We start from the raw sequence: 15,290 nt of genomic DNA, 5'->3' as shown, positions 1-15,290 counted from the left end.
GGAGAGAGAGGAGAGGGAGAGAGAGAATGGTTTATTCAATATGCTGAAATTGAGTTTCTGTTCTTCAAATATTATCAGGACTTCAGCATTATACATGTACATGTGCATTTCAAATGAGAAGAACAACTCTAAATTCTGGAAAATCACTAATATCCTGACTTACCTGTGATAAAGACTTGGTTGTGTAAAAACAGAAAACGGTCTCTTTACTCAGTGTCTTACCAACTTGATGAAACTATTCACGGATCCTGACTTACCTGTGATGACCATGGGCTTCAGAAGCGGGTTCACCACCACCTTCTTCGCAATCAGAGCTTTAAAAAGCTCCTCGGTGAGTTCCACTCCTTCCGGTGGCACCAACTCCCGGCAAAGCCACAAAATCTTCTCCTTTTCCTCAACGCTTTTCTTCGGTAACGTGTCGACGATGATTCGCCGCAGAAGTTTCAGCTTCCAGCGATGCTCCTCCGGGATTTGTGCGCCCAAATCGTCGATTAAACTGTCGTCATAGTCTCTCCTCCGGTCCACGACCTGATTTCTCACTTCCAGCTCAAATTTGAAGATTCTCTTCTCGACTTCTTGTTTTGTGACGGGGCCGAAAGTTTCCACTAAGGCAAGGAGCCTGCGAGTATAGGGCTGACACGTGTCTGTTTGGAAGGGGGCGTTTTCTGTCGTCTGTGCGATGTCTTGGACATATCCTTCCAGACGGTCCTTCTCCCAAGAAAGCAGACCTCCTTGGCTCAAGTCTTGAGTTCTACTGGTCCCAACTTGGCCAAAGTCTTGAGACTGCATGCCCCCTAAGACTAAGTTACTCGAGATTTGATCAATATCTTCAAATCTTGTGGCCCTGCGCCTTTTTGCAGTGTTAGCTGAGGCCGAAGACTGCGTTGCCTGGCTACTTGAAATTTGGCCGATATCTTGAAATCTTGTGGCCCTCTCAGCTGAGATTTGCTGTGCAACATAAGCTGGAGGCTGCAGGGGCCACTTCGGGGCATTTCCAGCTTGCTGTTGCTGTTCTAAGTGATGCTTGCGGCTTCTAGTGTCTTCTGGTCTCTTTCTGTAGCCTCTGGGACTTCGGCTGCGGCTTCGCTTTCTTTTTGTGCTGTTGTTGTGGCTGCTTCTGCCAGATTGTGATGGTTTTTCTGTGAGGTTGTGTCGGCTGGATCGAGAGCTGCGATCAGAGCGATCCCGTGACTGGCCACGATCGGCGCTAACGCTGGATCTGTGATCCCGATCCCGACGCTGACTGCTGGATCTGTCATCTCTAGTGGATTTGGGATCTCTACTGGATCTGTCATCTCTACTGGATCTATCTTTACTGGATCTGTGATCTCTAGTGAATCTGTCATCTCTACTTGATCTAGATCTGAGATCTCTACTGGACTTGTGATCTGTACTGGATCTGTCATCCCCTCTCCTACTATGACTATGGGATCTTTCTCTATCAAAACTCTCCCTACTGGATTTGTGATCCCTACTTTGAGTCTCCCTGCTGGATCTGTGATCCCTATCCTGGATCTGATGGCTGGATCTGTGATCCCTACTTTGAGTCTGACTGCTGGATCTGTGATCTCTCCTTCGTTCTCTGTCAGGACTATGATCCCCAGGTTCTCTCCTGGGTGTTTCTCTGTTGGGCAGCTCTAGGCTGTGAAGGGGGCTCGCAGGGGAGAGCCAGTCCTGGCCCAGGTCTGAACTGCTCCTATGGGGATGTTGATCGTCATGGATACGGTCACTATGGATACGGTCGCCGTAGATATAGTCACCATGGATGTTGTCGCCATAGATACCCTGGCCTTGGATGTGGTCTCCATGGATACCATCACCATGGATGTAGTCACCGTGGTTACGGTCGTCATAGATATGGTTGTCATGGATACGGTTACCATGGATACCTGTTCTGGCGTGTGGACTCACATACTCTTCCTGTTGCCGAGTGGGTGGAAGAGGCTGAAGAAAGTTGTCCAGGGCAAAGTCAGGACTTTGGTCCCCCGGGAGGTCCAGAGCTGGGGACCTGGGAGAAGGGAAGGGCTGGTCTCCTGGGGAAGGAATGAGAGAAAGATTGAATGGATGTATGTATGGCTAAATGAATGAATGTCTGTTACTTTATGCACCCAGTTTGTGCCAGCTTCTTGCCAGACACCAGAAGAAAATACAAAATATATGGTACATGAAAAAAAAAAACAGAGGTGCAGTTTGACATAATGAACCAAAACTGAACAAAGATATAAACAAAACAGAATGCAGGTATACAGACTGAACAATACTTGAACTGAGATGTCAAAGCATAGATGCAAATAACAGAGCCTATAGGTAATAACCAGAAATTTCACAACAAAAAACAAGTACACTCTAAACACTAACTCTAGGAAGGGTTTCTCACCTGTGTATCTACCAGCTGCCTCCTCAGGTGAGTATGAAGGCTCGCTGTACCTGTCAGGTGAAGTTTCTCCCCTGTACCGATCCTCCTCCCCCCTCTCCCAGGAGTGGTCTCTCCCTCGATCCTGCTCCCCCCTCTCCCACAAGTGGTCTCTCCCTGGATCCTGCTCCCCCCTCTCCCAGGAGTGGGCTCTCCCTCTCTGCTCCTCATCTCTGTACTGGTAACGTTCCTCCTCCTCCTGATACAGATGCTGGCTGTAGGGACTGTGGTACTCATCCCTCTCATCCCCATCATCAGGCGACCAATCACGCGGGGCCAGGTCGTCATGGCGACCGTCGTCATGGTGATTATCGCCATGGAAACGCTCACTGCTGTCCCTCCCATGGCTGCCGATCACTGCTGATGACATCATCCGGTAATCCACGTCGTGATTGGCCGACACCTGCGGGTTGCCGTGGCAACGATCGGCCTCCAGGATGTGCTGGGCATGCTGGGTAACCTGGACGACCTGGGTGACCTCCTGAGTGACCTTGAGAAGTACAATGGTACACAGTCTTCTGTCATTAGTATGTAGATTAAGTTACATGTGTACATTTATTTGTATATAATGTAAGTTTCTTTTTGTGCTAAATGTGTCTTTTTTACCATGTTATCTGTTTTATGAGCAAAATACGTCAATGAAGGTTAGACATCCAGGTAATACGATATGCCAAAAACAGTTACTCAAGCAACTGGATATGATTTTGGAAACGGTCAGACGTTTCAGCTAGTATCCACTAGCTTTCGTCAGTGACTGAGAGACCCATGGCTGGGCAGCTAAAGGAGAGTTGTTACACAATAATACACAAGAAACCACAACAAACCTTGTGAGTGTAGATCTCGTGCTGCATCTTGTAGATGTGGTCCTGCACGACGGCTTCCCTCAGTGCCAGCTCATAGTCCAGCGCCTTCCGCTCCCCGGCTAGCCGCTCCCACTCCTTCTCAAGCAGATGTTTCTCCACCTAGAAAGAAAAAGAGAGAATGGTTCATTGCATATAAGCACCACTGCTGAATTGCAGTTTCTGTACACAAACGTGTCCTTCAGATATTGTCAGGACTTGAAGGACAAATACAGTAATTTCAGTTTTGGTGCCTTTCAACCCAAAATCCTATTTGCAAATACGAGTGATATTTTAGCCTGTTAACATTAGCACATAAAAGAACATTTCAACATCCTCTGGCTTCTCTTTATCCTTTTCTTTCCAGTGGTATCTATGAGAGCCATGTGGTAACATTCATATTCTGGACCAAGTATTACTCAAATATTTACTCTTAATACTAGTAATACCTCAACAGCCAGCGGCCCCGTCTGACCCTGGGTCTCTTCAACTGGTGTCTCCTCTTGGCGGTTCATCTCTGGTAAACACAGAACAACATTCTTGTTTAGAGTTAAAACTTTTTGCTTCCATATAATTGTATGTTTAATGTAATGTAGATGTTTTGCGTGGACCTGAATTTGCTGCCTAGTGCTCCGCGTGTGTTGTCATTGCAATCTGAATAAAGAAAGAAACTTTAAGAAAGAAACTGAATTCTCACCTGGCGCAAACACACCTGACTGCTGGTCTGGCTGGTCCCACCTCGTCTTAGCCAGCAGTTTCTTTTGCTCTCCGAACACCTGTGGTCTCTTCGCAGTCTTGCGAACCTTGTCATACATCGGCAGATCCCTCAGCAGAGCTTCTAACAGCACCGGGATGTTCCTTCTCATGTTGGAACCGTAGAACCTGAACATCTTATAGCACAGCTTCAATCCCATGTCCGCTTCCTTTTTGTTTTTCTTAGGAAGGGTCTTGACTATGACTCTGCGAAGAAGCTGGAGTTTCCAGACCCAGTCCTGGGGGAGTTGTAGACGTGTTATGATACGTTCGAATTCGTCGTCGTTGTTGCGTGGGTCCGTCCACGCGTAGTCGACGTTCCCGGATAGCTCCCGTTCGAACCTCGTCGTCTGGCCTTCAACGAGCAGTCTCCTGTTTTCTCCAAAGATCTTCTCCACCTGCGCGAACAACTTCTTAGAAAACGGTTCGAACACAAGCATGCCTTCTCTCCGACCCTTCGCGGTTTCTTGAGACGTTCCCGCCGAGGAAAATCTTGCGGCAACGACTTCTTCGAGTTCCGTACTGTTCTGTGGTCCAAATTCTTCACACAGGACATTCAAGTAGAACTCCCGGAATTGCTCAGTCTGTGCGACGGTTCGTACCTTCGGCAGGCAGGATTTTATCACCCTTTGCAACAGCTGCAACTTCCAGACCGACCTGGGAGGCAGCTTGAGCCTTTCTGCCACAGAAATGATCGTCTTGTCCTGGTTCCCGAAGCTCGCCGAGACAAACTCTGCGTTTCCCTTCATCGGATTGTCTTCGAACTTCCTGCTATGGTCAAACTTCCTGATCAATATTTCCATCTTGAATTGCTGCCAGTTGTAAGTTTCCTCCGTCCAGGCAAACAGTTTCTGGGTAAACGGGTGATGGAGTAGAGATTCTTCTGTACCGTCTTCATTGGAGCCTTCCGTAGCGAGTTCTTGAGAGCCTTCCTTAGCGTCTTCCCCAGGTTCTTGAGAGCCTTCCTTAGCGTCCTCCCCAGGTTCTTGAGAGCCTTCCTTAGCGTCCTCCCCAGGTTCTTGAGAGCCTTCCTTAGCGTCCTCCCCAGGTTCTTGAGAGCCTTCCTTAGGGTCTTCCCCAGGTTCTTGGGAAGTTTCTTGTGAGGAGGAAGAACCAGGCTGGTTTGTGGCAGTGGAAGGGATGTCAGAACTCCCTACAAGAGGAGCTTCAGGCTGACCTACAGCTGAATTTGCCACATGTTCTACAGGTGAACTTGCCATCGGACTTTCAGCTGAAGTAGCCACATGACTTACATCTGTACTTGCCACATGACTTTCAGCTGAACTTGCCACATGACTTTCAGCTGAACTTGCCACATGGCTTTCAGCTGAAGGTGTCATGCAATCTGCAGCTGAACTAACCACCTGACTCACAGGCACAGCTGAACTTGCCACATGGCTTACAGCTGAACTTGCCACATGACTTTCAACTGAACTTGCCATATGGCTTTCAGCTGAACTTGCCACATGACTTTCAGCTGAACTTGCCACATGGCTTTCAGCTGAACTTGCCACATGACTTTCAGCTGAACTTGCCACATGACTTTCAACTGAACTTGCCACATGACTTTCAACTGAACTTGCCGTCACCAAGCTCTGCTCAGTGTCCAGCACAGTGTCAGTTTCTCCTTGCACCTCCTCACATTGCCTCTGCTCATTGTCTAGAACCATGGCACTCTCCAAGCTCTCACACTCACTGTCAGACATAGGCACATCTTCAGCCTTAGAAGGTTTGCTTTGGGCTGAGGAGTACATTTCTTGCCCCTCCTCGCATTGCCTCTCCTGATCATCTTTTTCCCCAAGCATGGGAGTCTCTACGCTCTCACAGTCTCCGCCAGTCATAGGCACATCTTCAGGTTTAGAAGGTTTGCTTTGGGCTGAGGTACTCATTTCTTGCCTCTCCTGATCATCATTTTCCTTCAACATGGGAGTCTCCAAGCTCTCATTGTCTCCACCAGTCATAGCGAGATCAGACTTTACACTGGAGGGTCTGTTTTGGGTTTGAAAGTGCTTTTCTTGCCCCTCCTCACATTGTTGCTCCTGATCTTCATTGTCCATGACCATGGCAGTCTCTAAGTCCTCACACTCACTGTCAGTTACAGGCACATCTTCAGGCTGAGAAAGTTTATTTTGGGCTGGAAAGTCCCTTTCTTGCCCCCCACCCGGCACCAGTACTGGAGAGTCCCTTTCTTGCCCCCCACCCGGCACCAGTACTGGAGAGTCCCTTTCTTGCCCCCCAGCCGGCACCAGTACTGGATAGTCCCTTTCCTGCCCCCCACCCGGCACCAGTACTGAAACTCCCCACTGTGGGTTATTGTAGTGAATGCGACCCTCTTCGCTGAATCTTGGCGTTCGGGCGACAACGACTTTCATGAGATATCTGACGTTCAGCCTGAATCTGTCACCTTCTGCCAGGATGGCTTCTCGGACCATCAGCTGGAGTCGGGCTTTCATCGCAGTGTCTTTTCTGGGGAGGCAGTTCATAACGACTCGGCGAAGAAGCTGGAGTTTCCACACCGATCCTGGATGAAGTTGCAGCCGCTCTGATATCTGAAGAAATGAATGAATCATTGAATTGATTAATGAATGAATGAAACAGAGAGGTAAGATTTACAGAGAGTTGTGTCTTCATCGCGGTGTCTTTTCTGGGAAGGCAGTTCATTACGACGCGGCGAAGGAGCCGGAGTTTCCACACCAAACTGGGACGAAGCTGCAGCCGCTCCAACATCTGAAGAAATGAATGAATGATTGAATTGATTAATGAATGAATGAAACAGAAAGGTAAGATTTACAAAGAGCTGTGTCTTCATCACAGTGTCTTTCCTGGGAAGGCAGTTCATCACAACTCGGCAAAGAAGCTGGAGTTTCCACACCGAACCGGGATGAAGCTGCAATCGCTCCGACATCTGAGTGAATGACAATGATCTTTACTGCTCGACAGTTGTAGATGGTACAATGTATGGTAGGAATGACAATGTGGTCATTACAATAATACTAGAAACTATGACTACAGAAATATGAATATAAATTGCATATTGGCAATGTACATTAACTGTCTGTCACAATTCTTTCTCTCTTTTCTAAAGTGCTATTGGCTAAATGAATGAATAAATCATTATGAATAAATGAAAGAATGAATGAATGAGTAAATGAATGAATGAATGAATAAATGAATGAATGACTCAGGTTTATTAAAAAGTACATTGCACCCATTATGTACTATTTACAAAAGTACACAATAACATTAACAATACACATGATGCCTTTAAGAAAATGTTGCAAAACATCATTAAAATAAAAACAAGCAAATAACATCACCTGGCGGATGGTTTCATCGTTGTTGTCGATGTTTCGCCAGAAACACGCCGGATCTCCATTCAGTTCCCCTTCGAACCGTCTGATCCGGTGTTCCACAGTCCACTTCTTCTGTTGGTTGTAGTGCTTCTTCACGAGAACAAGCAGCTTCTTACAGAATGGATCTAAGACTAGAGAGCCTTCCTTAAAGGGCCCTTCCACTTCCTTCTGCACTCCTTCAAGTCCTTGGGAGTTTCCTTGGGTGGATGAACTCGGCTGGATGGGTTCTTGTGACTATACATAAGACATAAAGACATCAGAAACTTTGTTAGCATTGGCATGACCAAATACATGTAATTATATAATTATCGCTAGTTTACGATGTCTGAGTGAGTGGGTGAGTGAATGAGTAAATTATTGCTAATTTACAATGTAATATCAAATTTCTCGGAGCATTAGACTTTAGATGGAAACATTCAATTTCATATGACATCACTTACACACAATATTTACAATTTTAGAATTACAGAAACTAAAATACAGATATACAAAGCAGAGCTTTCCCCAAGCAATGAAGCAAAGGTGCTCCCCCTCTCCCCAAAATCCTACCACCTCTCCCAAAATGGTCAAATTTGGGGTTTTCTCTAAGTACTTTCATGAGAAGTTGCTAATTTTTCATCAATCAATTTGGAAGCACCTCTCCCCTAAGAATTTCTGAGAGACCCTGAAAAGGTTCAGGTTGAAAGACTAACCTGACTTGTTTGATCTGGAACTGCAGCCAGTCCAGCAAAATCTAGGTTTCCACTGCCCTGTACATCGTCTTTCTTCACTGTGACCGAAACCACGGCTTCCAGTTCTGGGACGTCCTTGTTCTGAAATTCGCTGCGCAGGAGTTCCCGAGCCAGCCGTTTGGCGCGCTGATGGTGGCTGGCTTTTGCATGTGGCAGGACGATCCTCAAAACCCTGCGGAGAAGCTGGAGTTTCCAGACTGAACCGGGAGGTAGCTGCAGCCGCTCGCAAACCTTTGGAATATTTGTTTGTATTAATGATCATTGTGTATATTAGGATCAGATGTAGAATGAATGAATGAATGAATGAAGGAATGAATGTTTATTATTGTGCCTTGCAACATAAGACACAGCCCAGCTCAAATGGTTCAAGACACCACCAAATAAAAAAGAAAAATGTCAAACACGTACTACAAAAATGGTACAGAGTCGAATTTGAGACATGTATGAAGAAGATATATCTGGCTTTATTCTTACAGAAACGCAAGTCATTGAGTCAATGTAAGAAAGACAGACTGAGGGAGAGAGAAGGGGGAGACGGAGAGGGAGAAAGATCTAGAGAGAGAAGAAGAGATGGAGAGGGAGGGAGAAAGAGGGAGAAAGGGAGAGAGAACGAGAGAGATGAAGAGAGAGGGAGAAATGGACACAGAGAGGGAGAAAGAGAGGGGGAGAAAGAGAGGGAGATAGGGAGAGAGAGGGGGAGAGAAAGAGAGAGAGAAAGAGAGAGAGAGACAGAGAGAGAGACAGAGAGAGAGACAGAGAGAGAGAGACAGAGAGAGAATGGAGATATGTAAACAAACCTGTTGAATCATCCCATCATTGTTCTGATTGCTGGTCCAGACAAACTCCCCCGAGTCTCCCGCGAGCTCCCTCTCGAACATTGCGATCCTGCTGACAGCAATCTCACGTTTCTTCTCCGTGTAGTGGCTCGCCACCAACTCAAGCAGCTTCTGGCAGAACGGGTCCGAGACCAGCGAGCCTTCCTTAGCTTCTTCCGCTGTTTCTTGAGTGTTTTTTTCTTCTGAGGAAGGACCAGGCACGGTCTGAGCTAAAACTGTCAACGTGGAGGAAAGGCTCCCAACATTCTCGTCAGTCTGCCCCCTCTTCTCATGTTGACCCTGGTTCTTCTTTCCCTTTTGGTTCCACTGCTTGTTCTTGTTTCTTCCTCCTGGCCCCTTGAGGCCGGGTCGGTTCCTATGAACCCACTTCTGACCGGGTGCATGTGGGTTCTGACCCATCAATTGCTGACCCATTGGGTTCTTATTACCCACCCAAGTCTGGCCTGGTGGTTTGCGTGGGTTTTGACCTGCTGGGTTCCCACTGACCCACTGCTGGCCGGGTGCACCACGTGGGTTTCCACCCACCCACGCTTGATGGGACTGCTGTGTTGGGTTACGTGGGTTTCCACCTACCCAGGACTGACCTGGGTTGTTACTATCCACCCACTGCTGCTGGCCCAGCCTTTGCTTGTTTTGCCAGTTTTTTCCTCTGGCACGTTTCCTTCGCGGCCTACTTTTGACAGGCCCTCCTGGCGTGTTCTGTCCCGGCCTGTTCTGTCCCCCACCTTCCAATACCTGTTCTCTTAAGTCCACATCACCCATGGTGATGCTTACAACTCTTCCCTTCCTGCCTTCTGACAGAAGGAACAAGAGTCTTCAAACTTTCACTCAAGGCAGAGGCTTGAATGATCAAGAAATGCCTTGAAGATTTGTCTAGTTTGTCCAAAGAGGTTCCTTGGCTCCTACCTTCTCAAAGAAGGAACAAGGAGTCTTCAAACTTTCACTCAAGGCAGAGATTTCCTTGAATGCTCAGGAAGTACCTTAAACATTTGTCCAGTTTGTTCCCTTTTTGTCCAAGGATGTTCCTTGGTTTGTCCAAGGAGCTTTTTAAACTTCCTTGGTTTCTCACACCTCTCAATCCCTTCCTGCCTTCTGACAGAAGGAACAAGGAGTCTTCACTCAAGGCAGAGGCTTCCTTGAATTCTCAAGAAACACCTTGAAGATTTGTCCAAGGACATTCCTTGGCTTGTCCAAAAGGAGCTTTTTCAACCTCCTTGGTTTGTCACATGTAGAGTACCTGCATGTCATACATGAGTACAGCTCAGGGTCATGTGACTGTCAGCTTGGTGATGACACCTGTCAATCACTGCTGGAGGTTAAAGGTCACTGCTTCCCAGCTGGCAGGGGTTAAAGGTCACCACTGCTGGAGGTTAAAGGTCACCACTGCTGCTGGAGGTGAAAGGTCACCACTGCTGCTGTGCTGGTTGTTGTTGTTGATCAACTTCTTTCTTTGTGACAACGTTTGTCAAAGATGACAACTTTTGTCGGAGAAGAAGTCCTTCAAAACTTTGAAACCTGCAAAGAGAATGCAGAATACAGAGTGAGGAGTGCTATCTTATATGACAGAAATACAGCTACCATGTGCTGATCATGTGCCGATCATGTGTGCATAGAGCTGTGTACCGGTACGCAGTACCGATACTGTACCGGTAAAATTGATTAGGTACAGGTCCAAAATACCTAATCCCTCAGTACCGGTACTGTACCTAAACAATTTCACACCAATTTTATGCCTATTTGTGACCTCAAATGTGTAAATAGCTGGTTAACAATGGGTCCCTGTGTAAGGACAGTGTGTTCATGAAAACAAAAACATATATATAGCCTATATTTTATCTGAGCATTCGCCATAAACAAAGAATAAACCTTAACTATCAAGTTTATTTATGTTTTTTTTTGTTATTGAAGGAGTTCAGAAGAGCATATAAATTGGTCGAATTGTTCAGGTACAGGTTCAGGTCCGGACCTGTACCTAAACCTGTGTACCTGTACCTGTACCTGTACCTAAAATTTGTTTAGGTACACAGCTCTATGTGTGCAGCATGTGACTGACATGTGTGCAGCATGTGACTGACATGTGATAGTCACATGTGTCCACATATGTCTGAGACATCCTTATAGGTATACATATACCTAATATGGAAGAAACAGCTACCATGTGCTGATCATGTGTGCAGCATATGACTACCATGTGTATACCTTATATGGCAGAAATAAACACATCGGCAAAACATACTGCACCTGCGCAAAATCTGTAATGTATTTTGCATAGCACTTTGGCAGAATGTCTCATATAAGGTTAACATCAGAGTCCACAAGTGTCAAAAGTAAAGGCCTCCGATACTTATACAAAATACTATGTTTTTGTTTTGCATTTCGACATTTGACAAAAGTTGGTGGGTTTATGCGATCCTCTGACATGGAATTTCTTACCTAGTGGCACTTTGATGCACCTTAACCCTTATTCATCACCATTTTTGCCCACTTCTACATTTTTGTACTATCCACAAGTATGCATAACCCCATATAGGGGATCCAACTATTTAGCGGAATACACAGGAATACACATACATGAGTTAACATCCCAGATTGCTGTATTTTGGCATAACACATCATGTACATGGCCCTGATTCTACTATCTACATAATATTTAGACCTGGTGGAGGCTACTGTATACAGAACTGCATTTTGTACAACGATTTCAACTAAATTCAAGTTTTACCCTGGACTTCATGCTTCATACCATGTACCATCAAGGAGGTTAACCTCATTCAAACCCTTGCATATGTATTCTTAGACCATACTAGTAGATGTACAACAAAAAGACTCCTAAAGGCACGCTAGCTATGCACATACATTTGGTACAGAGGAGCAAATTTATCTGAATGCCCCCCTCCCCCATTTTATTCGACTCCAAACCCAAGTTGCTTCCGGCACCAAATCGAACATTTGGACGCTGTAGCTATGTCGTTTAACGTCTACGTTGACTGCAGAATACAACAGTGTCCATGTAACTGGAAATGTCCAAGATTTATTGTTGTTTTTGATCCAAAACAAGCACAGGAAAATCAGTCGTGCCACGAGCCAGCGTTCTGTCTCGTCATGTTGAAACTTAAAGTTACACTCTGATATACACGTTTTCTAAGTTACCAGTTGGTTTATTCTGCAAGTTGAAACTTCCTACAGGTGTACAAGTACCTGTATACATGGCTTCGGGTCAGTCCAAGACGCTTCTCTACTCTTTTTCTCAAGATTTCTCCACTCTTTCTTCCTCCTTGCTCTTCTTCCCTTGGCTAGCTCTGAAAATCGTCTGGGTCATAGGTCACCAAGATGGCCGACCTTCACTTTTTTGTTCGAAACTTTTGTTGACCAGGACATTTATGTATAATATTCTTCTTTAAAAAAAAAACCTCCAAAAGCTTCAGATAATGGTGTAGATTAGTCAACAACATAATTATTACTTTATTTTGAGGAACAAACTAGTGTAGGTAGCAACAGTAGTACACCCCGGGTTAAAATGGTATCAGCCAATCCGGGGTAGCGTTGCTGGTGGCTTTGGAGTGTACTACTCGAAGCAGGGGGTGGGCAGGTTGTAACATTGGCAGAAAAGTCATCTCCAAGCAGATGTTGGGAGTGACAGGTTGTTTTCTGGGCTTCTCTGACAGACCTTTGGCCATACATATAAAAAATGAATTGTTGGGTAATTTTAAGGGCAATTTTATAATGAAAACTGGATATGTCTGCATACACCTACAGTATATTCTAGATGTATGTAAAGATATCTTGGCCTACTTGGAAAAGTTTTTGCTGGATTCAAGCCCAATTCATTGGGAACCAACATGGTATATACATTATTCAGGCCTATCATCAGAGAATGCAGTTCGATCTGTTTTTCTTGGTTTCGTCATCCACTTTTCAAAGGCATAATGTGTATTGTCATTGTGTTTTACTGTATACCAGTAATGCATGTAGTAGACAATTCTGGTTCTTGCTGCTAGACCTAATTAGTATTAAACCATCCATTCATTTATGCCTAAGTATCTTTTTCACCCTGTTGCATATTTTTCTTTGAATCCAATTGGTGTGGACTGAACAATAGAAAGTTACAATCTACCACTGTTAAACAGCCCACTATTAGAAAGGCTGTACTAAATTTGATCATTTCTAACTCTTTCTACCTAAATTCCAAGCATTGAAGAGTTCTGAAAAAAGAAGAAAGCAAAATTGACACATTGAACCAACTTTATTTCAACTTCTCATAATCATTGCAGATGGCTGAGGCCCATTTACGCTGTACAAACTGACCCAAGGTTCACCAAGCTAGACACGGCCCAAGCTATATGCCTTAATTTCAAGTGGACCATACAAAGTTCTTAAGGTGTGACATACAGCAACAATAACACATGCTTGTGGTAGCCAACAGTGATGCGATTGCAATTGTTACAAGAACTACACTCAAACAAAAGTTATCTCTGCAAAAACATCATGTAAACACAATAAAGGCCTTGTCTTGTTGAGCCATGGACTGACTAGACTCTTACTAACACCATCTCTAGCTTTGCTGAGTACAACTAACTTCATCGAATTTTGCTTCAAAACAAATGATCCAAAAGTACAGCAGAACTATCAGTGTTATTTCTAAAACATCATCTTAGATGAAAATGAAAGATCTGGTACAAATTGTGCAGAATGTCACTACTGTCTTAGCATTTACTACTCAGTATCATCTTAAGATGTATCATCCAAGATTGTCTTAGAACTTGAAGACCTACAGGTAATATAAAAGAGCTTGGTTCACCTCACACAGTGGCACATACAGAAGCTGTCCATGTTTCATACACACTGGCACATACAGGAGTATACAGATGTTTCTGAGTCTAGCAAAGAGCACATCAGCAGTTAATAATCAGTGTTTTCCACAACGTTTTGGTCCATGTCTCAAACTTAAACCCCTACTACCTCTAAGTTGACAAAGAAAAACAGGTAAAGTAACATATAAGTATTCTCTAGACTTAAAGGGCTAATTTTTACTAATTTTTACTGACAAACTGATTTTTTTCCTTGGACCACAGATCTAGAGACTGTTGGGAAGATACAAGAAAAATTCAGGCTACTTTAAGTTTCATGGACACATTGTACATACTTACATACTATGTTACCTCCATGAAGGTTTGACATCCAGGTAATGAGATACACAAGAAAACTGTCACTCAAGCTACTAGATAGACTTTTCAGAAGAGTTTTCAAAATCTATCCAGTTGCTTGATCAGAAGTTTTTGTGTGTACCTTACATACTAAGTTGTTGCAAGTGTGACCAGGATTCACATTGTCTTAATAAAATGTCTCAATTTGAGTTATCATTTTACTACTGAAACACCAAAATCGAAGTGACAAGCGTGAACTGTTACTCCAACTACAGCGAGTGAAAATAAGGACCCGTCCCCCTCTACTCTCCCCTGGAGTTCTAGTACCTCTTGGCAGGTGGCATCGTTCTGTAGGGGTCTAAAATAAGAATCCATCCCCCTCTACTCTCCCCCCTGCAGTACTAGTACCTCCTGGCAGGTGGAGCTGTTCAGTAAGGGTCAAACCTGTTGTAAAATAAGAATCTGCAGTTCTAGTACCTCCTGGCAGGTGGGGCCCTGCTGTAGGGATCAAACCTGTTGTCCTGTGCTGGCTTGTGCCTGTCCGGGCCGCCGAAGCCTCCCCCGACTGCGGGAGCTCTGCTGAGGAGCTGCGTGGGCTGGGGCGGCTGCGTGTGGTGCTGCGGTGCCTGGCTGATGTACCCTCCCGCCGCCCGCTGGTGCTGGGACATCGTCTGGCCGCTGACCGCCAGGACGCGCTGACCGCCGCGGGACTCCACCGCCTGCTGCCCCATGGAGCCGGGCCAGCGCTCGCCCAGCCGGTTCACCGTCGGGTTCTCCAGCCCGCCCATCGGCCACCCGTGTCCATCCGTCCCCGGTTGTCGCTGCGGTTCCGCCTTCCGTAGCCGCTCGCCGCTGCTCCAGTCCCCACGGGAGTCACCACCGCCTCGGGACGGCGCCGAGCCCAGCAGCCCCGGCCGGTTGTCGCCCACGCTCCCGCCGATCTGACGATCGCTGTAAGACGACGTAGCTCCCCGGGACGGCGCCGCGGTTCTGGTTCGCTCGTCGGAAACCGGTCCCCAGCCGTCGTCCCGCGGTGGGTCTCGTGGGCGGCGCTCATCTAGGGGAAAATGGGAGTCGTGACTTTGCATTCCTACCGGAGCTGGCTCCCGACCAACGTAAGACATACTGCTAGTGGGATTACTCATACCTTTAGAGATGGGATCCATACCTCCTGCTCCCCGCATGCCGCCGCTGCCGGGGACCCGGGCGCCGCGGTTGTCG

The 15,290-nt window shown here is 46.0% G+C and overlaps 2 protein-coding genes across 2 annotated transcripts in view; both read right to left on the bottom strand.

Annotated features, from left to right (window-relative positions):
* The window catches only part of LOC109467502, a 13,337-nt gene extending 3,950 nt beyond the window's left edge, over window positions 1-9,387 (bottom strand). The window contains exons 1-8 of the mRNA XM_019765515.1: window positions 8,887-9,387; window positions 8,051-8,320; window positions 7,323-7,592; window positions 3,950-6,554; window positions 3,702-3,769; window positions 3,286-3,375; window positions 2,378-2,855; window positions 258-2,033 (exon numbers count right to left, since the gene is read on the bottom strand). Of these exons, the coding sequence (XP_019621074.1) occupies window positions 258-2,033; window positions 2,378-2,855; window positions 3,286-3,375; window positions 3,702-3,769; window positions 3,950-6,554; window positions 7,323-7,592; window positions 8,051-8,320; window positions 8,887-9,339 (6,010 nt within the window). The 5' untranslated portion in view covers window positions 9,340-9,387. The remainder of the gene's footprint in view (window positions 1-257; window positions 2,034-2,377; window positions 2,856-3,285; window positions 3,376-3,701; window positions 3,770-3,949; window positions 6,555-7,322; window positions 7,593-8,050; window positions 8,321-8,886) is intronic.
* A 5,103-nt stretch (window positions 9,388-14,490) lies between these two features.
* LOC109467501 (scaffold attachment factor B2-like) overlaps window positions 14,491-15,290 on the bottom strand; it is a 14,395-nt gene continuing 13,595 nt past the window's right edge. Inside the window, exon 13 of the mRNA XM_019765514.1 lies at window positions 14,491-15,290. Within this exon, the coding sequence (XP_019621073.1) occupies window positions 14,540-15,290 (751 nt within the window). The 3' untranslated portion in view covers window positions 14,491-14,539.

Source organism: Branchiostoma belcheri, unplaced genomic scaffold (genome assembly GCF_001625305.1).
Source record: "Branchiostoma belcheri isolate BF01 breed outbred unplaced genomic scaffold, Haploidv18h27 scaffold180, whole genome shotgun sequence".
NCBI lineage: Eukaryota > Metazoa > Chordata > Leptocardii > Amphioxiformes > Branchiostomatidae > Branchiostoma > Branchiostoma belcheri.
Note: the sequence above shows the minus strand (reverse complement) of the source record. Positions and strands in the feature narration are given on the sequence as shown.